The sequence below is a fragment of the Spodoptera frugiperda genome, chromosome 19 (assembly GCF_023101765.2).
Source record: "Spodoptera frugiperda isolate SF20-4 chromosome 19, AGI-APGP_CSIRO_Sfru_2.0, whole genome shotgun sequence".
Classification (NCBI taxonomy): Eukaryota; Metazoa; Arthropoda; class Insecta; order Lepidoptera; family Noctuidae; genus Spodoptera; species Spodoptera frugiperda.
In genome coordinates this window covers 2,019,783-2,042,117 of record NC_064230.1, presented here as the reverse complement: position 1 = coordinate 2,042,117, position 22,335 = coordinate 2,019,783, and the positions used below count along the sequence as shown (strand labels likewise).

Genomic DNA, 22,335 nt, shown 5'->3' with positions numbered 1-22,335 from the left:
TCATCTTTCTAAACGCACTACAATATCAAAACATTTTGCTTACCTTAGTAACATACAACATGCCGTATAAGTACACTGAAATAGTTTTATCCCTAACGTCCAGTACCGTTAGGTTAGCGATAGTAGGTATCAATAGCCGTTTTGCTTCAAGCCACTAAGAAGCCTTACACACGTTCATCGCATTTAGTTTGATTCATTAATTAACTTATTAAAGATGAAATAACTGAGAAACATAATTAAAGACGAATAAAACAGTAGCAGACTCAAGAGGAGTGTCTGCATTTATAATCTTTGAACAAGAAGATGGGACACCGCGCCGCCACCGGGTAGATCTTTTCGGGGAACATCGAGCAATGTTGCCACTTTTATTTGAATTTTTGTATTAAAATTTGCATTTGTTTCTTCTTTAGCTTATGTGTGCAAAAACGTTATGAATCAAGTAACTATTAAGATAGTTTTTCTCAAGTTACATCAGTAGTACATGGGGTAAAAATCAAGACTTCGCAACAAGGTAGCTTTTGTTTTTTTACGTCTAAGTATTATTTACATAAAAATAAACTGGCAACACTGTTGGTACTTGTGCAACCGTGCAACAGTTTTACCGTCAGTATTTCATTGCGAATTACGTAGACGCGCCAATTTTGTTCCATTAGTTTTTAGTAAAATTACAGTTTTGTTGTTATTGTTAGTTAATTGTTAAGTTTCTTTTTAGTTATTGTTAAGTTTCTTGTTAGTTATTGTTAATTTGTGTTCGTGTCTGTTAATTTGTGTTCGTGTTGTTTAACAATGCCACAACCGTACGTGTACAGTGCTCGTGAATACGGCATACATGTTGATGTGTTTAGGCGAGGCCCGGGGTAATGCTTCCCTTGCATTAGGATTTACCGGGAAAGACATCCAAACATGCGGCATCCCTCTGATTCTATATGGCAGCATTCCAACGAGTTCTAGAAAATCACGTAGTGAGAAGTGTCCGTGAGCGTCACTCGGTGATGTTGGAAGACCGGTGGATCGGCAGGCTAGGGCCACAAGCTTGGCCACCCCGTTCGCCCGATTAACCCCCTTAGCTTTTTTGTGGGGATACGTAAGGAAAGAGTGTTCGCCGGACAGTCACCGTACCATGAGTTGACTGGACAATCTCTACATGACGCTTCTGTTTACATGTGAGCATTCTAATGAAGACCCAGTACTTTGTGTAGCCATGCGGAAACATATCGCCGAGCCCGCCTCTGCATCGAGATGAATGGGGCACAATTCGACCCCACCTTGTTCGATCGCAAAGGATTTAGCTAGGTAAGTGTTTACAGTAAACAATACGCTTCAACCTATACCTACGTATATGAATAGGCGCGTGTTTCACCGTACCGCCCGCCGGCCGCTGGATCGTGCGGGCGGTACGGTAGGTATGAAAATTGCGCGCGCGTGCGATGTCGACCTTAAATTCTGTACGCTGTACATTGCGGTTTGAAAAATACTAAATCACTAATACATTAACCATTTGATGAATGGTTATTGTTATTAAACTGTGTTCGTATAATAAAGCAAAAGTCTTTTGGCTTCGAGAGCGTTTTCCTTACACCCAGTATATTGAACAACCGACAACCGTCGAGTAGTTATGATTTAAAAGTTAATCCAACTTGACATAGGATACTAAAATAAAAAAACAAGACAATAAATTAAAAATATGTGTAATTATAAGTTGTATAAAAATTTCATTTCTTATAAAATACCTTTGTAAAACAATTTGCTTAACAACTAAAATAATAGCACATACAATTGTAGATTCAAATATAATAAAACTAGCTTTGCACGCGGCTTCGATCACGTTCCCGTAGGTTAAAAACGGCCTATGTGTTATTCCAGACCATTATTTACCCCTGTTCCAAATTTCATCCCGATTCTTTCAGCCATTTTGATGTGATTGAGTAACAAACATACATACATACAAACTCACAAACTTTCGCATTTATAATATTAATAAGATAAGATAATCAGCGAAACATGAGTTTACGTACGTAAAACTTTTATTAAGTACGTTGTACGGCTTACACACGTAAAATCTTGAAGTAGCTCGACTAGTTTCAAGCCAGATCAGGGACCGTTACAGAGGCGAGCATCGCACAACCCATTCAGTAAGTATTAAATATGACGTAAGCCATAAAACATAATTAATTTAATATGTCTCACGATAACTATAATAAAAAAATAACATACACACAGTTTGCATATTTGCATAACATGAAAATATTGAACTTTTATCGCAGATCACAATAATTTGTCTTTAGCTTTTCTGAGTACGTATATCAGCTGGACAGTCACCGCTACCATCAGTTGACTGGACAATCTCTTTACATGAGCTGCTGTTTACATGTGAACATTAGCTCATGACGATACCTAAGTACGTGTGTCGCCTGGACAGTCACCGCTACCATCAGTTGACTGGACAATCTCTTTACATGAGCTGCTGTTTACATGTGAACATTAGCTCATGACGATACCTAAGTACGTGTGTCGTCTGGACAGTCACCGCTACCATCAGTTGACTGGACAATCTCTTTACATGAGCTGCTGTTTACATGTGAATTAGCAAGTACGTGTGTAGCCAAGCATTAAATATGACATACTCTAGAAAAGCCATAGGACAACTTATTGCGATCTGTACTAAATAGTAGAATTTCGATAAAAGTGTATATCATAACATAATAATTATCATGCCAATTAACGCCGTACTCAGAATCATTTAATGGTTACTTAACCCAGTCCTTAGCAATTGCTTTGGACACAAAATCATAACTAACGAATAGTCCAAGTAGGTAATCATTAAATGTGTCTGAGTGCGGCAGTTAGTCCCTAAAGGGATTGGCTGACACAAACTTAATATAAAATACGCCATTTTGTGACAATTAATCACTACTTACTTAGGCGCTGTTAGAACAATGAGCCACTTCATTATCAAATAATATAAGTTGACCATGAACAGTGACCAATCGATCAACCTACTCCAATCTATTATTTACGAATTTATATTCAAAACATGTAACGCCACGCCTTTATCCCTGAAACCGTAAGCAGTAGTGCACATTACGGCACGTAATGCCGCTATACAATGTACATCCGCTTTTCACCATTTGTATTATTAGTCCCATGTAATAGGGGGTGCGTCTATTGCCATATACTGGGCACAATTCCAGGCTCCGTGCTACTACTGAGAAATTTTCGAAAAACCGAAAAAAGCCCAGTAATATTTTGCCCGGCCCGGAGTTCGAACCCAATACCCCTTGTCGAGTCGCACTTGCGACCACTCGGTCAAAGAGGCAGTAGGTACATAGTTCATTAAATAAATTCAGTCAATTGACAGAAAAGAACAGGTTAACCCACTGTACTGTACATTACAAATAAATGTTTATAAAAAACTTACGTCAAGGGGCCTACTCTAATTCAACGAAAAACGAAATTTCCTCCGAAACTTAGCAGATTGCATACTACAATCCTATTTATTGCGAACTTTCGTGAACAAATATGAATGAATAAAATGAAGATAAATAAATAGGTTTTGATATGAAATTAATAATAAAACGTTATTTCAAGTAATTCTATTAGTAAATCAATAAAAGCTACGGCCGAAGATTAAACGAAACTTGGCATTCGAGAACCGGAGTAGGCCCCCAGGTCTGGAAGTACAGGTAAAAATTCAGTAGCTAAGATGTGAATTTCTTTAATCGATTGTCGACCTTATCTTTTCGTAATAATAAAGTTGTAAATCTATAAATGAAACTTCTGACTTAGCTACCCATTTTTGTCTGACTCCCAACACTGATATGTAAACGTATAAAGAGTTTATAGTTAAATGCATAAAAAATACGTAATTAAACGAAACAATGTAACCATGAATTGTATTGTGAATCTGATTGGAAAAGAGTAACCTATGGAGTTTCTTGCTCGTTCTTCTCCATAGGAATCTACACTTTGGAACGAGCAAATAGAGCAACTAGAGGGCTGACCGACAGACTGATATTTTCATATTTCAATATTTTGTTTTGACGTTACAAACTGCCTTCCTGGTCTAATTGAAATAAATAATTTTGACTTTGACTTTGAACCATTTAACCGCCTGTGTCGGATATATGCGACACAAATTTCCCTGTCCTACCGCTCATGTCGTATTGATGTGACAGAGAACATGCATGATTGTTACGTTCTATTCACACGATTGCTCATCCTTATTTAGTGTATATATATCTTCTTTATTTTGTAGTCTCGTGCTAGGGGCATGGTAATTGATATTTAACTTGGCGGTTAAAGGGTTAAAATAGACACTATAATTCTGACACAGCTGCCTATAAAACAGAGATGAGAACAGATACTCGTATCAAACATATATCTTGCCTATACTAAGGGGTGTTTTGACCCCTCTTTCCCCCTTGTAACGCAACTTACTGTTTTTCGGTAAAATATACAGGCCAGATTTACCTTTTTTTTTTTTTTTTTTTTGATGTCGGGGGGAAACCTTCAAAAGGCGCCTAGCTTTTTGGGGAGAAAGACTAGGGAGTGTGGGATTTTTACCTCACTAAAACCACCCCGGTGGCCACCCTCAACACCTGTAAGGGGCACCGGGTTCTCTTAATAGACCTGCTCCGGAGCCCCACGGTGCAACGCCTGTTACGGCACATCCCTAGGGAGACGTGTGTCTCCCATTAGTCTCGCTGTGCAAGTTACACGGCAGCACGTGACCACTGTGCTACCGTCTTCCCTGAGGTTTACCTGTACCCTTAGTATGAGTTTGCTTTACTTTTAAAATAATCGCTTAAAGTACGTACGTACTGAGTTCTTCTATCTTTGCCTGTGCTGACAGGCAAAAATAATAAAAAATATAGTTTGGAAACTAACTGCCGTACCCAGAGACATTTAATGATTACTTAAACTATTCCTTAGAAACGATTTTGTTCCGAAAACAATAAGGTAGATGATTAATTTTAATATCCGTATCTTGTAGATAATTTTAAAATATTACACATGTATTTTTTATTTCAAATACTTTTCAAGACATAGTTTTGAATTATCACGTGACGTTACTTCTATGTACATTTTATACGTAGAAATGATGACAAAATAAAAAAATACGTCTAATATTTTTTTAATACCTAACTGACGGTCTTAATAGATTTAATTTTCATACCCCGTCATCATCCCTATTGCTAAGGACTGAGTTTAGTAACTATTAAATGACTCTGAGTACGACGGCAAGTCATTATAAGTCATCATCCCTATTTAGTAAAGTTTTTCTTTCATTCTCACCTTATCAAGTTTAACCGCCATATTTCCCATTCACGATAAAATCTTTGAACATTTTGCTCTGTTTTAGAGCTCTGAGCCTTTCTTTTTTACAATCTTCCATTAAAACCACAGGATTTAATTCACCAAAATTATTAATAGAAGATTTTTTGTCGTTAGAATTGTCGGTTTTCTTCGGTTTACTGCAATTTAAGCACTGTCCGACTGTTGAATGAACAGCAATGTTATTATTTGTTTTATTAACGCACATTTGAGCTTCTTTTTGAGTAACTTTGACAGTTTTAATCGACTGCAAACCTTGGTTTTGAGGTTTTTTGTTATTCATTTCCAAGTTTAGTGTCTTTTTCGCTGCTTCTGGCTGATATTTTGCGGTTTCAGGCAAATAATTTAGTTTCGTTTTTATATCCTTCACTTCTTTTTTTGGACTATAGTCAGAATTTGGAACAGTGCCTACGTCTAAAATCAATTTCCGTTTTTGAGTACTTTTCTCATCTAATTCAGCAAGTTTCGCGTTCAATCGGGCCATTATTTGAGGTAAGACAATTGTTTTTTCATAAAAATCTGGTCCTTTAGTGTAATTTGCTTTTAAATGCTCAGGTTTTTGTAGTCGCTTCTTTCTGTACGTTTTTTCATCTTTCTGCATAGCTTTTACGACGAAATCTGTTGTGTAGACTTTGTTTTGTCTTTCAAGATTTTTCTGTAGAAGTCTTTCTGATCTTCTCCTTGTATCAACCCCTGAAGCTTGCGGTACATTCTCATTGTTAACATTCTCCAATTTGGCGCCCTTACTGGAACAATTTTCCGAGCGATGAGAAAATTCAGGGATCAAATCTGGAGTTTTAATGATTTTTGGCATTTTGACATCAATTTTTGGTATATTACGGTCGATTTTCGTTTGCAAATCGTACGAGTCACTGACGCTGCCAAGAAGTACCTTTTCCTTAATCTTATTGGTCAAAACTTCGTGTATCAATTCCTCTGGGTCCGAATCCGACTCACTTAGATTCACTTTAGGTACTAAAACTTTAGGTTTTTCTTGAACAAAATTATGTTTCAACACAGATTTTTCTTTCGTCGAAATATTTGTCCAGTCAATCTTTTGTCCAGATTCCAACATATCAAAAAACTTGTTATAACCTGGATCAACGACTTTTTCCTCCGAAAACGTAGCACCAAGGTCATCGTTCGTTTCTTTTTTCTTAATATGTTGTGGTGTAACGAAAATGTTTTGGAATAAATCGACTAAATTGAATTCCTTTTTATTGTCCAAAAACGAGGCGTTTATATCGGCATCTTGGAATCCGGAATCTCGAGAAGAATCATCGACATCGATTAATTTATCGACCTTAGCCGCGTCACTAGTTACGTCATTTTTTACCGGTTCCAAAATGTCGTAGACGTTGAAATTTTTCAGTAAATTCGGAGAAATAGTAACTGTTGCCACTCTTTCCTTTTCTTTTAATGTTGAATTCTGCATTTTTGTTTCTTATCTGTAAAAAAAAATATTTCGATTAAATATTTTTATATTTTTTTCTAGGTCTCGTTGGTCGGATGACGGGTTCGACTCTTGGGTCGGGCAACGCATAATGGAGGATTTTACATTCGAAACATGGAGTCTGGGATAGTGCCTGGTGTATGGCAAAAGGCCCACCCTTTTTTTAATGGGTTAAAAACATCCAATGACTTCTCCCGCCTTGTGCGAGACGAGAGGCAGTGTCAGACTCTTACTGACTAAAAACCACCCCGTTCCTACTCCTGCTTTTTGAGCTGGAGCCCCGGTAACCCTCTAGGTAGTCCGCAGCTGTACATAAAAGGCCCACCCTGCCCACCCTACATTACATGGGCCCCATAAGATAACTCAAAAGTGGGTATTACATTGTATATATGCACATTTGTCTACTATATCTGGGATTAAAACTAAGGGGTGACTACTATATGCCTACAATGTTCTGTGATTAAATAAAAAAAACATGATAACACAAGTCTTATCAATCAAGACATACAAAGATAAGAAAATTAGGTTTAAAGATCATTATAATATTAATAAATGCATATCATGTTTATGCTGTTAGCAAAAAAAAATACATTCAATACAGGGGCATAGCTAGCACCATATTTGCCGTATTAATTTTATACCATTGTGTGTAAAAAAACAAAATCTTCCCAACTTTTGTTTTCATTACAGAAATTTCAAAAATCCAAATAAATAATTTCTTTTTTTCACATAAAGCTTGCATTCCAAAATGGCAGCAACTTTATGAAAATTAACAAACATGGGCTTGCTGTTGTAGCATTGGTAAGTCCCTTTGAGGCTTCAGACAAGGCGGGAAAAGGCAGTAGATGATATTTTCGGCACTTAAAAAAAAGGGGGGCTCCAAACAAAATTTTATATGGGGCTAAGTCAAGGCAGACTATGCTACTGATTTTTTATAATCAAAGTCACATCAAAGTCGAAATCATTTATTCAAATATAGGCTACTTTCCTACTAGTCAAATTCAATACTTTTTTCGAAACGTCAAAAACGATATTTTCTATGAACTTTGTATGAAATAGTGCATTATGACGTCATAAGTTTTTGACGTCAAATAGCAGACTTATTTCTAGAAATTTAGCTAGAAAAAATCGAAACTTAAATAGTTCATCAAATTTATGTAAAATTGTATAAATTTATTTAATATTTTATTGTATTGAAAAGTTGTAATAGTTTATTTTTGACCGAGGATAGTACCCAATTGGACCAGGAAGGCATTCATGGACATTATAGTTAATAAGTAGAAACACAAGAACAATTGAGTATGGGGTGCTTCGGCACGAGAATGAAGGACAACTTAAAACAACACATATGTTGTGTTTCATTGTATGAGTGATGTTACCGGAGGCCAAATAACTAATAAACTAGTGTTAGTTTTGCCATACAATGTGGCAATGCTACCAGTCATCTGGGCACTTTCCCTATTGACATTGATGCAAACAAATTTTTGATGCTCTCTAAATAGTATTTAATTCTTACTTTTTTTTTATTTTCAAGATTTCTAGTTTAGTTGTAAATATTATGTTGATGTTGTAGAATTGATTTATAAATAAACTAGCTTCTGCCAGTGGTACTATTGGTATCACCAAGCTACTAGTATCAATGGAAACAATCACATAGTTTCAGAACTTAGCTATTACCATATTCATAGCATAGCTACATAGCACATATCTTGTGGAAATGCGTCCTAAGAGTATCAGCTCACTAGTGTGCTGTAGAAGAGGTCTATGTCCAGCAGTAAAATAAGAAAGAGGCTTGTGAATGGCATTTAACCCTTTACAAGCTTCTCGGCAAAATCAGCGTAAATGTATAGGTATTAGGCACAGAGTTATTTGCACCGTGTATACTTTTATTTTATCAATTATTTATGTTTATTATTAATGTAATCAGTGCAAATAAACTGTTTTTCTTTCTTTTCTTATTTGAGAAATAAATACATGAATGATATACACATTATACAGATGGTATTGATTTAGGATCAGCGACTATGTAATGAACTATATACTATATTCATTATATATATTTTGAATGTGTTAAGGGAATTTTACTAACAATTAGGTACTAAGTGGCTATGTGTTGAATAACAAACTATCTTGAATGACTTGATAAAAAAAAATATCTGTATTAATAAAAATTATGTATGTATTTAAAAAATTATAATTTTTATCACCAAAATGACACAGCGATAAGACTATAGTTTGGACTGAACTAAAACATGCTACATTTTATTCCAAAAAATGTATGGTTCTGTGGCTATAAAAATTATGTATAAGTGCAAAATATATCTTCGACTTCTATATTCTAGAATCATACCTAAATACAGGTAGGTATCTTAACTTTTAATCACATACATACAAAACAAACTATTTAAATATCAAAATAATTTCTCCGGCACTTAAAAACAATTTGTAAAATTGAATATCTCACGAATTACTAATATACTTCAGTTCTAAAAATATATCAACAATCTTACCACTCAACTTATTCACACGTCAAAAACTATCGATGACAACTTTTCTGAATCAAGAAATTCATTAAAACATTATAACATTAGCGCAACGCCCTATGTACGAACAAACTTTTGATCTTCAGCACTTTCAAAAACTAATTTTAACACAACTTTAATTATGTTTAAAAGGAGACAAGACAAAGAGTTAATTGTTTTTTGAAATAAGAACGTACGTACTGTGTACCACAGATAGGGTTGCCAACTTTTTTACAAGAAATAAAGTATATTTAGATCTGAGAAGGAAAGTAAACAGTATTTTAGAAAAATTAACAGTATTTTATTTTTTTATTGTTTTAAAGACATACTTTTTAGTGCTTCTCGCACAACTTATCAATTTAGAATCATTTTTAAAAGCTTCGTAGGCCTCACGACAATCAAAACTAAAATTAAAATAAATGAGGAGCTCATTTTTAATTAAATTTAATGATGATCTATTTCTGTCTGAAAACAGTATTTTGTATACTTTATTATTGTTCAACAGTAAAAAGTATAATTTAGTGAAAAACAGTATAATACTGTTTTTAACAGTATAGTTGGGAACCCTAGCCACAGAACAAAATTGAAGTTTTCGTATTGTCAAGTGCCGGCTATAATAATAGGCATTAAGCATGTTACACACTTATGGGTAAGCACTTTAGATTAACGATTGCGAATAATTTTATTTTTATGATATAGGCCGGTAGACGAGCAGAAGAATCACCTGATGGTAAGCAATCGCCGCCGCCCATGGTCAACCGAAACACCTTGTCAACCAATCATGGACACCAGAGGTGTTACAAGTGCATTGCCGATCTTTTGAGCCTTCGGTAACCCCACTCATACAACGAAACATATGTAACACAACGACGCAAGCGCTGTTTTATATCAGTTTTTTGTCAGGTTGATTTTAAGTAGGTACAAATTGAGAGTGATTATGTATAGTAGTATACTATAAAGTAGTATGATTATATTAGCAAACTCGATATATATATTTGTTTAAATGAAGAACTGAACACTAAAGTTTATATCTTATTTAGTGATGTTAAAGTTATAATTAGTCTTATTACTTAATTGCTTTCGTAAATAAGAAGCGCATTTTAAATTTTAATTTACCGCATAATTTACTGTTTTCTTATTCTTCCTATTAGACCACTGTGTACAACAGCCTTATAATCGGGGAAGTCCTGCCAAACCTTCATTTAATAATCTGTGGGTTCGGGGTTTTGAACCGAAAAATATATTCACAGAAATGGTAACTTTATAATTTTATGTAACACAATCACGTCTTTGTTTTGATTAGATAATGAGGTCAGGTAATAACTGTTTATTGTTATCAAAAGTTACATTGTTGGTTGTTACAATCCATTTTTAAGAATTTTGTCAGTGTTACAAAGATACCGATTACTTTAAAGGAACTAAAAAATGGTTGCAACAACTATCTGCATTTCCAAAGTATTTTCTTACTTAATTACCGATAATGAAAATCATTTCAATCATAGTTTTGCTCTCATTAAAGAATTCCTTGCATTTAATGATTTATTAATTACAATTCATAAAATATAAACTGTTGTATTAAGCATTCATTTATAAAAAAAATGAATATATTTATTAAATATTAAATATCTTCTTCTATTGAAAATAATATTTTAACAGTTTTTACAATAATTTTGATTCCATTTTCTTCAACGACTTATTGATTTTTTAATAAAAATAGAAGATTTTTAATTATTCAACATAGCAACACTTTATTTTGGCGTGTCTGTGCCAAAATTTGACACTGACGTTTAAAATTGACGTATAGATATTCGCTTCTCGTTTTTGCGAACTCCGGCGGTGAAGCTATCGTAAAAATATTGTTTGTTTAACAGAAAAACGATAAAATTCGTATTTATAACGAACTATATGGTTACAATTTACATCTAATACATTTATGGCGGTTAAATACCGGCCGGTTTCGGCTACAACTTGTGTTTTGAAGCTGAAATGTGAACCGAATTATGTTTCATTTTTCTAAGATCATATTTCGTATTTCCAACAGCTTTAACATTGATTGTTTCGTGAGAAACGAGGTGTCGTGTTCGTGTTTTACCGGATAGTCGTTGTAAAGTGTGTGAGACGTAAGTATTTGTTGAGTTTTTATCATCTATTGTTGCAAAGTGCAACCAATCCAATTTCTTTGTTTTACGGTGTCTATAATGAATTTTCAATTAATTTGGTTGTTAATTGGTCGTTATTACGACTGCTCTGATCGAGGGTAACGTTATGAGGCTTGAATTGAGCCTAGGATTGCTGTATTTTCCGATTTCGTAAACACTATTAGTTTTTCTACACAGAAAGAAGCAAGACACTGACAATCTTTTACAAAAGGGTCAATAATACAGTCAATGTGCTCTAACAGAGGTACATAGTTTTACAAATGTATACATAGTATCTGGTATTTGGGGTTGAAAGCAATGACATCCAGTGGCCTATATAAATACACTATTGAACACCAAAAGATTTATTCAAATCGGACCAGTAGTTCCCGAGATTAGCACATTTAAACATACTCTTCAGGTTCAGCATTACACTCTGTATATTAGTATAGATAGAGTTAAACCATTATTCTGGTATCCATGCTACTGCTTAGTTACCGAAAAAAAATCAATAATACTCGGTTACACTGCTTGTCCCAGGAATCAAACCTAAAAATCTATTTAGTTGGTCAGTTATGTAATGACTATCAACAAAGCTCTGCATGTCCCAGATTAAAAATCTATTCAGTCCAGTTAGGTAATGAAAAAATATTAGTCATTTTTTATTTTCTCATATAAAATAACAATACCGTTTAGATAAAACAAATTAAAATTTAGCATTTAGCCAATATGTCATTTCTATGTACATAAAATGTATTTATTTAGAAGTAATGTTACATAACATTTCAAATTAAATATCTGTATTTGTTACCATAATTAAATAAAAATTACATGTCTAATGTTTTAAAATAATCTACAAGGCAGACATTAAACTAAATATTAATCAACTACACAGACGTCCAATAGGATCATTTCAATATAATTTTTTACTAAGACCTAAATTTTATTTCCGTCCGGCTTTCACGTTGTTCTATGTGGAGGACTAAGGTGGTAAACCTCATGTTCAAGCAGTTTGGACGTCTCTCGGCTGATGATGATGATGATGATGATGACTATATTTCCAGGTAGCAATGATGGACGCCTGCTGTTCCCGCTTCACGGCGGCGGAGGGCGGCGCCCGGCTGGCCGCCGCAGCCTCCACCAAGAACATCCTCGCCGTGGAGTACGCTAGCTTCATACCCGTCCGGCTACTCTATGAAAAAGCTCATCAGATCCGCGGGTATGTAATAAGAGACTATAATAAATTCTTATAGTGCACAAAATATATTCAAAGTCAGGAGCACTCTCTGTTCCCTCACGCTCTGAACCCAATGGGACGGTCTACTGGCATGACTGCCGAGAGAGGTCAGGTGCAGAACCAAAGGCTTTACATACTTTCCTATTATCTTTTATTTTCGAGACTGCTGTGCAATCACGGATTTTAGTCAGGAGCCATCCGGCGTTACAAGTGCGTTGCTCGCCATTTGGGGGTTAGGAATTTAAAGGTTGTTGGGGAATAGGGGATTGGGAAGAGGGGAATTGGGCCTCTGGTAACCTTATTCACAAACGAAACACAACGCAAGTGTTGTTTCACGTCGGTTTTCTGCTCGGCCGTGGTATCACTCCGATCGAGCCGGCTCATTCGTACCGAAGCATGGCTCTCCCACACTTAAAATTCTTTTATCTCTTCCAGCTCTCTATTCGAAGGCAGTAAGCGCTCGATATACATAACGAGAGCGTCCCGAGTGCAAGTAGTAGCGTTCGAGCTGAAGATACTCACGGACCTTGGTACGGTGGCCGCGCAGACTTATGATGAGGTCTATGACTGGATGGCTGAGCTGGAGACTAAAGAGGTGAGTGGAAATACAATGTATAAGCCATGGCTTTAGTGGCTAAATTCAACCTTAACTCCACAGCGTAAGGGTCAATTTATTCTAGCGCAGAGTCGAAGCGCATCGAAGCGTCTATCCAAAACTGCACATAACAAATTCAACCTTAACTCCACAGCGTAAGGGTCAATTTATACTAGCGCAGAGTCGAAGCGCATCGAAGCGTCTATCCAAAACTGCACATAACAAATTCAACCTTAACTCCACAGCGTAAGGGTCAATTTATACTAGCGCAGAGTCGAAGCGTTGTTCGCGCGCAAACGCACGAATTCCGAAGAATGCCTTATTAAAATCTCAGAAGTAATGTGTGCGTTACGCTGTGGAGTTAAGGTTGAATTTGCTATGTTCAGTTTTGGATAGACGCTTTGATACGCTTCGACTCTGCGCTAGTATAAATCGACCCTTGTATAAATACACTAGCTACTTCCGCGCGGTTTCACCCGCTCTGCTCGGCTCCTATTGGTCATAGTGTGATGTTTTATAGCCTATAGCCTTCCTCGATAAATGTACTATCCAACGCAAAAAGAATTATTCAATTCGGACCAGTAGTTCCGGAGATTAGCGCGTTCAAACAAACTCTTCAGCTTTATAATATTAGTACAGATTATACAGATTATACCATATGGGGAGACCTCTTATGACTTAATTTAAACCACATATTTGTTATCATCTTGGCTGACGATATACGAAAAATGTGCGAAATAGGCCCAGTAGTTAAGCCAAAAAGTGCAATATTCTCTTTGAGCTAATTTGAACACTTTACAAATACGGCATTATAACAGCCGCGCCGCATGTCCGTAACATTCTTAGACAATCTACAACATTACAGCTCTTCTGTGGTCAAGAAACATGAAGCTGTTTACACAGAATTGAATACTTGATCAATTTATTATTTACTTTGAAAAATTTTTTTTTCTGTTTTCGTTGAAATATTTAGTTGTATTATGATTCTGTGGACGAGTACTACTTGTAGTTTAATTTAAATCATATGAGTGATCTCCATACTTTCTTTCTTTCTTTTTCTTTGGTAAAAAAAAACGTTGCCCCACACTAGGATTTTCTCCTGTGTCGCGGGTGCGTTTACAAACATACAAGTTCACATACACATGACACACAGACCCGAAACAACAATTTGTGGATCACACAAAGCGTTGCTCCGTGCGGGAATCGAACCCGCTACCTGTTGCGCGGCAGCCAGTTGCCCAGCCACCGCACTAACCGTGCAGTCGAACTGTACTGTATACTACTACTACATTAAATACCTTTACGATATTTTCAGGTAGTAATATGCACTTCAGCGGTCTTAAAACGGATACTAGAGGAGGAGTTATTGTCTATGAGTAACATCAACGTGCTGATTGTGGACAGTTGCCATCTAATCTACAAGGATGAAGATTTGAAATATGTAAGTACATTTTATAATAACTAATGAATGGGCCGGCTCGACCGGAGTGATACCACGGCCTCACAGAAAACCGACGTGAAACAACGCTTCCGTTGTGTTTCGTTGTGTGAGTGAGGTTACCGGTGGCACAATTCCCCCTTTCCCAATCTTCCCAATCCCCGATTCCCGAACAACAACCCTTAAATTCCTAACCCCCAAAAAGCCGGCAATACACTTGTAACGCCTCTGGTGTTTCAAGTGTCCATGGGCGACGGCGATTGCTTACCATTAGGTGATACATCTGCTCGTTTACGTGTTTCATAAAAAAGTCGCTATCTCTGTCCCTATGTCCCTTTGTATGCTTAAATCTTTAGAACTATGCAACGGATTTTGATGCGGTTGTTTCAATAGATAGAGTGATTCAAGAGGAAAGTTTATATGTATAATACATGCATATTATATCACCATTACACCCATGCGAAGCTGAGGCGGGTCGCTAGTTTTATAATAATATTGTGGGACATTTTTTTGTGATAAAAATAAAACTAATGAGTATACAAAAATAAAGTTTCTTCGGGAAAGTTGTTTGTAATCATGAGTACAATCACGTGTTTAAATATCGTTCACTAATTTCCAGTCACCCTATATAATTGTTCATGTTTTTATCGTTTCTCTGATAAACTTATCTGAGGCGTTACAAGTGCGTTGCGGACCTTTCGTGCCGTCTCTCACTCTCTCTTTCTTTTCTTGTTTTTGAGGGGGGAAATCATCCAATGACTTCTTCCGCCTCGCCCAAGGCGAAAGGAGGGATTCTAAGATTTAAATTAATGATATTGATATTTAAATTATATTTATTCACAGATCATGCGCACCTACAAAGAATGCTCAAAAACTGATCAACCAATCATCTTAGCCCTTACTTACCCACTATTCAACTCGAAAAAAGACACCGAAGACAAGAAAGAGACAGCAGAACAAAGCGAGAAAGAGAAAGAAGACACAATTTCTACAAGCGAGAAAGAGAAAGAAGACACAGTTTCTCTAAGCGAGAAAGAGAAAGAAAACACAGTTTCTCTAAGCGAGAAAGAGAAAGAAAACACAGTTTCTCTAAGCGAGAAAGAGAAAGAAAACACAGTTTCTCTAAGAGAGAAAGAGATAGCAGATGATTCGATGACTCCGTCTTCGGAAGGAGTGAGTGAGACGGAGCATAGGGTTTTCGAACGTGCGAAAGGGACGGAGATAGAGGAGATTGGCGTTTATAAGAATTTGGATGATTTTGATATGTATGAGAAGCTTGAGTGGAAGATTGAAGAGTTGGAGAAAGAGTTGTGCTGCCAAATGGATTTGGCTGAAGATATTGATGGGGGGAAAAGGTATTTGTTTGTTTACTAGCTTCTATCAACGGCTTTGTCCGCGTTCCCTTGAGATATATTTCATGTTTTATTCTAAATTAATTATTATGTTATCGCTTTACTCATGTAACTGTTTGCTGGCTTATATTCATGAGCCTCTAGCATGGCTTGAAACTAGTCTAGTTCCTCGTCAAACAGTTATGTGAGTAAGCCGATAACATATAATAAAAATAATTAATTTAGTATGTCTCACGAAAGTTGTAATAAAGTTATGTTTTATTCTTTAAAAACTTTGTCCCATACTAGGATTTTCATCCGTGTCGTGTGTGCTTTTTATACCTGATGTGGTAGGCAGAGGTGCACATTACGGCATGTAATGCCGCCACACAATGTACATACACTTTTCTCTATTTTTGTTGTAAGTACCATGTAATAGGGGGTGAGCCTATTGCCATGTACTGGGCACATTTCCAGACTCCGTATTACTGAAAATCAAACACTGCGAAATTTTCGAAAAACCGAAAAAGCTCAGTAATACTTTGCTTGACCCGGGAACCGAACCAGAGACCACCTAGATTTTACTAGCAAACTCGGTGAACTCCCTTTCGCCACCAATGTTTGTCCCCGTCTTCCTGCTTTTCTCTTGGAAATTTTCCTGAATTTTCTTTGCTATAAACCTCACGGAGCCCGATATCTTTCCAACGAATGTAAAACCGTGGAAATCGGTTCGTGCGTTCTGGAGTTATAGCGTCAGGAAGGAAATCCCGACTTATTTTTATATTATAGACTAGCTACTTCCGCGCGGTTTCACCCGCTCTGCTCGGTTCCTATTCATCGTAGCGTGATGTTTTATAGCCTATAACCTTCCTCGATACATGGACTATTCAACACAAAAATAATTATTCAAATCGGACCAGTAGTCTCAGTGATTAGCGCGTTCAATTTGAATAATTACTTTTGTGTTGGATAGTGCATTTATTGAGGAAGGCTATAAGCTATAAAACATCACGCTATGACCAATAGGAGCCAAGCAGAGCGGGTGAATCCTCGCGGAAGTAGCTAGTAGATAATAAATAGTAAGGTGAAATTTAATTTACTATACAACAATTACTTTCAGGATGTCAGCGTCAGTGAGTAAGCCTCGGGAGCTGATCATAGAGTACGATGGCAAGCCGACGGAGGATCAGCTGCCCGAAGTATACCGGGACCTCGACAACTACATGCGGGACACCGTGCAGGATGCTCTGGACTTCATCGAGGATCACAGGTAGGAGAGTATGTCTCGTTTTTGTCATGATAAGGGATTTTTTCAGGGGGTAATCATCCAGTGACTTCTCCCACGTTTGGCGAGGCGAGAGGGACCCCGTTTCTACTCCTGCTTTTCGAGCCGGAGCCCTGGTATCCCGTTAGGTAGTCCGCAGCTCCGGATATCTGAGGCGCTACAAGTGCGTTGCGGATCTTTTGGGATTTCACGCTCTTTTTCTTTTTCTTTTTTTGAGTCGGGAAAGTCCTCCAATGACTTCCCCCGCCATGGGGGAGGCAAAAGGGTGGGATTTCAGAATTTAAATACGGGTACTTTTTATTTTAATGTCCGTCTTGTATTTGTACGTCCGGATCGGCATCAATTCTACTGGGCACCATCTGTAGTGGTCCGATGGCTCTTACAGTACTTACGCATGGGCCTGGTTGTGGTCGGGCGGCGAGCTACCCTTGCGCGCTGTTACGGAGCGGGTCGGAAGATGGTTTTAAAAAAAAACTATTTAATATGCTAAAAGAAAGATATATTGAATAATTGACACGTTTTACAAGTTACTATGCTCGACGGAAGTCCAATCCAATCTGCCTGAATATCAATTAGTATTACTTATGAAAACAACAGCGGTTTCCTATTGCATTGACGTCAATGCAATGGGAAACTCAGCACTTTTATTTTATATTCTAGGTAATAGTTATTCCGATATAACAGCGCCTTACGGTGTCCGGAGATCGTCGCGCGATCTCCGATGCCAGCAGTGTAAAAGTAAACAAGACCTTACCTACGGAATTTCTTCTGATTTATTTAGTTGCGGGATCTGAGACAGTTATTAATGTCCCTGGGATGCGCCGGACTTCAGTTTGCCGGTGTTTTCATGGTTGTATCTAATGTAGATGGAGTTGCAGCGATTATGGGAGGTTGTGGCGGGCTTGTCTCATTAAAAAAATATATCTACGCAACATTTGTTTTTAAATTTAAGCCATTTATTACAAATTGTGTTATATATTTATGTTCCAGACACGACCCCACAGAGATATACGGCGATGAGTTGTACGACGAGTTCATGAGCATTCCGGACCCCACCATAGATCCTAAAATGGTGTTCAAGAAGTTTTTGTACGTTTTGGAACAACTGGGTATGTGTTCTTAGTTACTAATATTATAAACTAGCTACTTCCGCGCGGTTTCACCCGCTCTGCTTGGCTCTTATTGGCCATAGCGTGATGTTTTATAGCCTATAGCCTTCCTCGATAAATGCACTATTCAACACAAAAAGAATTATTCAAATCGGACCAGTAGTTCCGGAGATTAGCGCGTTCAAACAAACAAACAATCAAACAAACAAACTCTTCAGCTTTATAATATTAGTATAGATATCAAATTGTATTTGCCTTTTTAGGGTGATAAGTCGAAAAACGAGCAGACATATGCACACTTGATGCGTAGGGTTATATTGTGAATCTGATTGAAAAAGAGTAACCTATGGAGTTTCTTGCTCGTTCTTCTCTATAGGAATCTACACTTTGGAACGAGCAAATAGCTTCACTAGAGCACTGATCAACAGACAGACGTTATTAATATTATTATGTTTGCTTTGACGGTCAAAAGTGCCTTCCTGGTCAAATTGAAATAAATGATATTGAATTTGACTTTGATGGTAAGCAATCAACCCTGCCCATGGACACGCAACGCAAGAGGTGTAGGGAACAGCGAGTAAAGTTCCCTAAGAAAAGGAGGATCCTCCGACCAGGCGAGGTGATCGTGCCTGGCGGGCTTTCTGCCCAACTGTTGTTCGTTGGGATTTTCTATCCATGTTTATTCGCATGTAAACTTCATATGTGTGATGTAGGATTTATGACGTTATCCGTTGATTTGCTCGTCGATAGTCTATGTGCGACTTCTGTCATCTGTCACTTGTCATGTGTTGCTGGCCTTTTGGGGGTTAGGGATTTGGGGATTTGGGGATCGGGGATAGGGAACCGTATCGACGCTCGAGTATGGCTTACCCAAGCATCGAACGCACGACCCTTTAAGAAACTTCTTTAATATTCTTTTCAGGACCTTACGCAGCGGACAAAGCAGCCTTCTGTCTCCTAAATAAACTAGAAAAATTAAAAATCAAAATTCCATACGAAAGACATTTTATTCTAATGTGTTTATGCACAACAGTGTTTGTGAAAATCCGATGTTATGCCGAACTAGTTTTCAATACAATAGAAGATGAATGGTTAAGAATCAAGACGTTTTCGACTCCGAAAATATTAAGATTCGTCGAAATTTTGGAGAAATTCAAACCGCCCGATGCTAAAAATTCGACTGGTATCAGGCAGGAGTGTGATGGTGTTGCTATCAGATCAGAGTGTGATAGCAAAGATGATATCAATCACGCGAAAAATAAAGAGAATAATGTCAAGAAATTATTAAAAGATATTGAATCGTGTGATTTTAATACTTTAGGCGATAAAATACAGGATAGAGTCCACATATACGAATCGAATTTAAAAGATTTATCGGAAAACGACGAAAAATCGGACACGTCGACCGATAGTCCGAAAAATCTACCGAATAAAATACCGGACGTATTATCCGATACGAAATCTGATACCAATGACAAATTAGACACTCAGCCAGATGGTCAACAGGAAAGTCTGCCGGGCAGCGAAACTCTGCCGGGCGGCCAAGAAACTCTGCCGTCTACCAAAATTGGTATGGATAGTAAAGGGAATGAGTTTCTTTTTCAACAACGGGGGTTGTTAGGGTTTACAAGGAGGGCTGGAAATAGGCTGCGGGGTAAATCCAGAATGCAAAGGAACAATGCAGCCAGGGCGTTGCAGATGCAACAGAATCCCGACGCGCTCTGCGGGATCGTGTTTATGAAGGAACCGCTGATTGCCAAGATCATGTTTATGGTTATTGTGGTAAGTTTTATTTATTTTTTTACACTTTATGTATAATCATACAGAGGTGGACTTAATGCCAATTTGGCATTCTCTACCAGTCAACCAAGTCAACACGTTTTGGTTATTTTTTATAAATGGGGGGGGGGGGATAAACTAGCAGACGGACCACCTGATGGCAAACGATCAGCGCCGCCAATAGACACGTGAAACACCACCTTTTACGATGGGGACCACCACAGATGGGGCCCAGTAGGGCTGATGCCGACCCGGAGCTGCGGACTACCTAGCGGGTTACCGGGGCTCTGGCTCGAAAAGCAGAAGTAGGAATGGGGTGGTTTTTAGTCAGTAAGAGTCTGACACTCTCTCTCGCGTCGCCCAAAGCGGGAGAAATCAGTGAGTCCCCCTAAAGCAGTCGACAGTCACCCACTGTTGATGCAATGTAATGTAACCAAGTATTGTTTTGTGAATCTGATTGAAAAAGAGTAATCTATGGAGTTTCTTGCTCGTTCTTCTACATAGGAATCTACACTTTGGAACGAGAAAATAGAGCAACTAGAAGACTGACCGATAGACAGACGTTTTTAATATTATTATATTTGCTTTGACATTCAAAAGTGCCTTCCTGGTCTATTTGAAATAAATAATTTTGACTTTGACTTTAATAACGTAATTGTTTGACGACGACGACACACGACGCGGCGATTGTCGCGGAATGCTGCTCATGAACATGAGTCTCTAGCATGGCTTGAAACTAGTCGAGTTCCTCGTCAAACAGTTACGTGAGTAAACCGATAACATTATAATTAACTAGCTACTTCCGCGCGGTTTCACCCGCTTTGCTCGGCTCCTATTGGTCATAGCGTGATGTTTTATAGCCTATAGCCTTCCTCAATAAATGCACTACCCAACACAAAAATATTTATTAAAATCGGACCAGTAGTTTCGGAGATTAGCGCGTTCAAACAAACAATCAAACAAACAAACTCTTCAGCTATATAATATTAGTATAGAAGTATAGATTTAGTATGTCTCACGAAAGTTACAATAAAATTGATTTTAATATGTTATTCTCCAGGACATGTCTCGCTGCAACCCGAGCCTGAGCTACGTGTGTGTACAGTTCTGTGCCACCGAGTCCCCGGCCGACCCGGGCACCGAACCCCGGGAGTGTCTCCGGCAGGGGAAGCGACAGGAAGACGTGCTGAAGAAGTGAGTTTCGAAAATATGACTTATCTAGACTAATGGATAAAATTAGAGTGTCTGTTTTTAATATTGATATAAGCGCCTTTTACTACATTCAAGTGAATATAAATATGTACACTAAACTAAATCTTTTTCTTTACAATTTTTGTCCGTTTGTATAATAAATTATTGGTTGTGAGTAATTTTTTTTCATACAAAATAGCTATTTTATGATGAAAGAGTTATCTCTTTCACTGTCTCTGTTGCATCGTGCGTATTTGTGAACCACGTTATACAGAGTAGAGTCAATGTTTATTTAACTTCTTTATGTTCTCAAATTGAATTAACTGGTCCGCGGTACGAAATTTCTTCACTATTGTAATCTTCAAACACAACACTACCTCCCATTAAAGCCGTGGCAGATACTTTTAGAACTCCTTGTATATTAGACGAGACGAAAACAAAAGAAATATTGTAGACAGTGTGATTGATAAAGTGATAACTTCGCCTAACTTGACGCTTGATTTAAATCTTTATATATATAATTCTTCTGTAAGTGTGTATGTCACTGAACTTCTCTTAAACGACTGGACTGATTTTGATGATTTTTTTTGTGTGTGTTCAAGGGGATCTGAGAATGGTTTAGATTCAGAATTTTGTCCGCTGGACAATGTTTTTTTTAATTAATTTTTAATTTATTGGTAGTTGTTGATTTTGGAATGTTTTACATCGGATCAAACGGACGGCGCTACCATCGCAGTGTCAAATATTAATGACGTTAGATATTGTCATAACATTTGAATAATAATTTTCATCAAAAAGGTCCAGAATGTTTTAGCTTATTAAAAAAAGTTTAAAATTTTCAAATTAACGTGTAGACAGGACAACGTCTGTCGGGTCCGCTAGTTGTTTTATAATTTTTTAAACTGACATGGTCATTAGAACTT

The 22,335-nt window shown here is 37.3% G+C and overlaps 2 protein-coding genes and 1 long non-coding RNA gene across 5 annotated transcripts in view; 1 reads left to right on the top strand and 2 right to left on the bottom strand.

Annotated features, from left to right (window-relative positions):
- Positions 1 to 1,672: 1,672 nt before the first annotated feature.
- Positions 1,673 to 4,028, bottom strand: LOC126911882 (uncharacterized). Its single transcript, XR_007706387.1, has 2 exons — positions 2,499 to 4,028; positions 1,673 to 2,394 (listed from the first exon to the last, which is right to left on the bottom strand). It is a non-coding gene; the product is annotated as an uncharacterized LOC126911882 (long non-coding RNA).
- A 9-nt stretch (positions 4,029 to 4,037) lies between these two features.
- Positions 4,038 to 9,527, bottom strand: LOC118280950 (uncharacterized). Of its 2 annotated transcripts, XR_007706357.1 has the most exons (3): positions 9,298 to 9,527; positions 4,762 to 6,782; positions 4,038 to 4,470 (listed from the first exon to the last, which is right to left on the bottom strand). XR_007706357.1 is itself a non-coding variant. In XM_050700947.1 (2 exons), the coding sequence occupies exon 2, from the start codon at positions 6,767 to 6,769 to the stop codon at positions 5,306 to 5,308; it is 1,464 nt and encodes a 487-aa protein (XP_050556904.1). In that variant the 5' UTR covers positions 6,770 to 6,782; positions 9,298 to 9,527; the 3' UTR covers positions 4,524 to 5,305. The 2 variants fall into 2 exon arrangements, 1 of the variants encoding a protein (XP_050556904.1); XM_050700947.1 differs by lacking the exon at positions 4,038 to 4,470 and having other exon boundaries at positions 4,524 to 6,782.
- A 1,587-nt stretch (positions 9,528 to 11,114) lies between these two features.
- LOC118280888 (endoribonuclease Dcr-1) overlaps positions 11,115 to 22,335 on the top strand; it is a 54,818-nt gene continuing 43,597 nt past the window's right edge. For both annotated transcript variants that reach the window (XM_050700827.1, XM_050700826.1), the window contains exons 1-9: positions 11,115 to 11,429; positions 12,512 to 12,666; positions 13,120 to 13,279; positions 14,595 to 14,720; positions 15,561 to 16,072; positions 17,169 to 17,318; positions 18,324 to 18,442; positions 19,365 to 20,224; positions 21,282 to 21,415. In XM_050700827.1, coding sequence (XP_050556784.1) covers positions 12,518 to 12,666; positions 13,120 to 13,279; positions 14,595 to 14,720; positions 15,561 to 16,072; positions 17,169 to 17,318; positions 18,324 to 18,442; positions 19,365 to 20,224; positions 21,282 to 21,415 — 2,210 coding nt within the window. In that variant the 5' untranslated portion in view covers positions 11,115 to 11,429; positions 12,512 to 12,517. The remainder of the gene's footprint in view (positions 11,430 to 12,511; positions 12,667 to 13,119; positions 13,280 to 14,594; positions 14,721 to 15,560; positions 16,073 to 17,168; positions 17,319 to 18,323; positions 18,443 to 19,364; positions 20,225 to 21,281; positions 21,416 to 22,335) is intronic.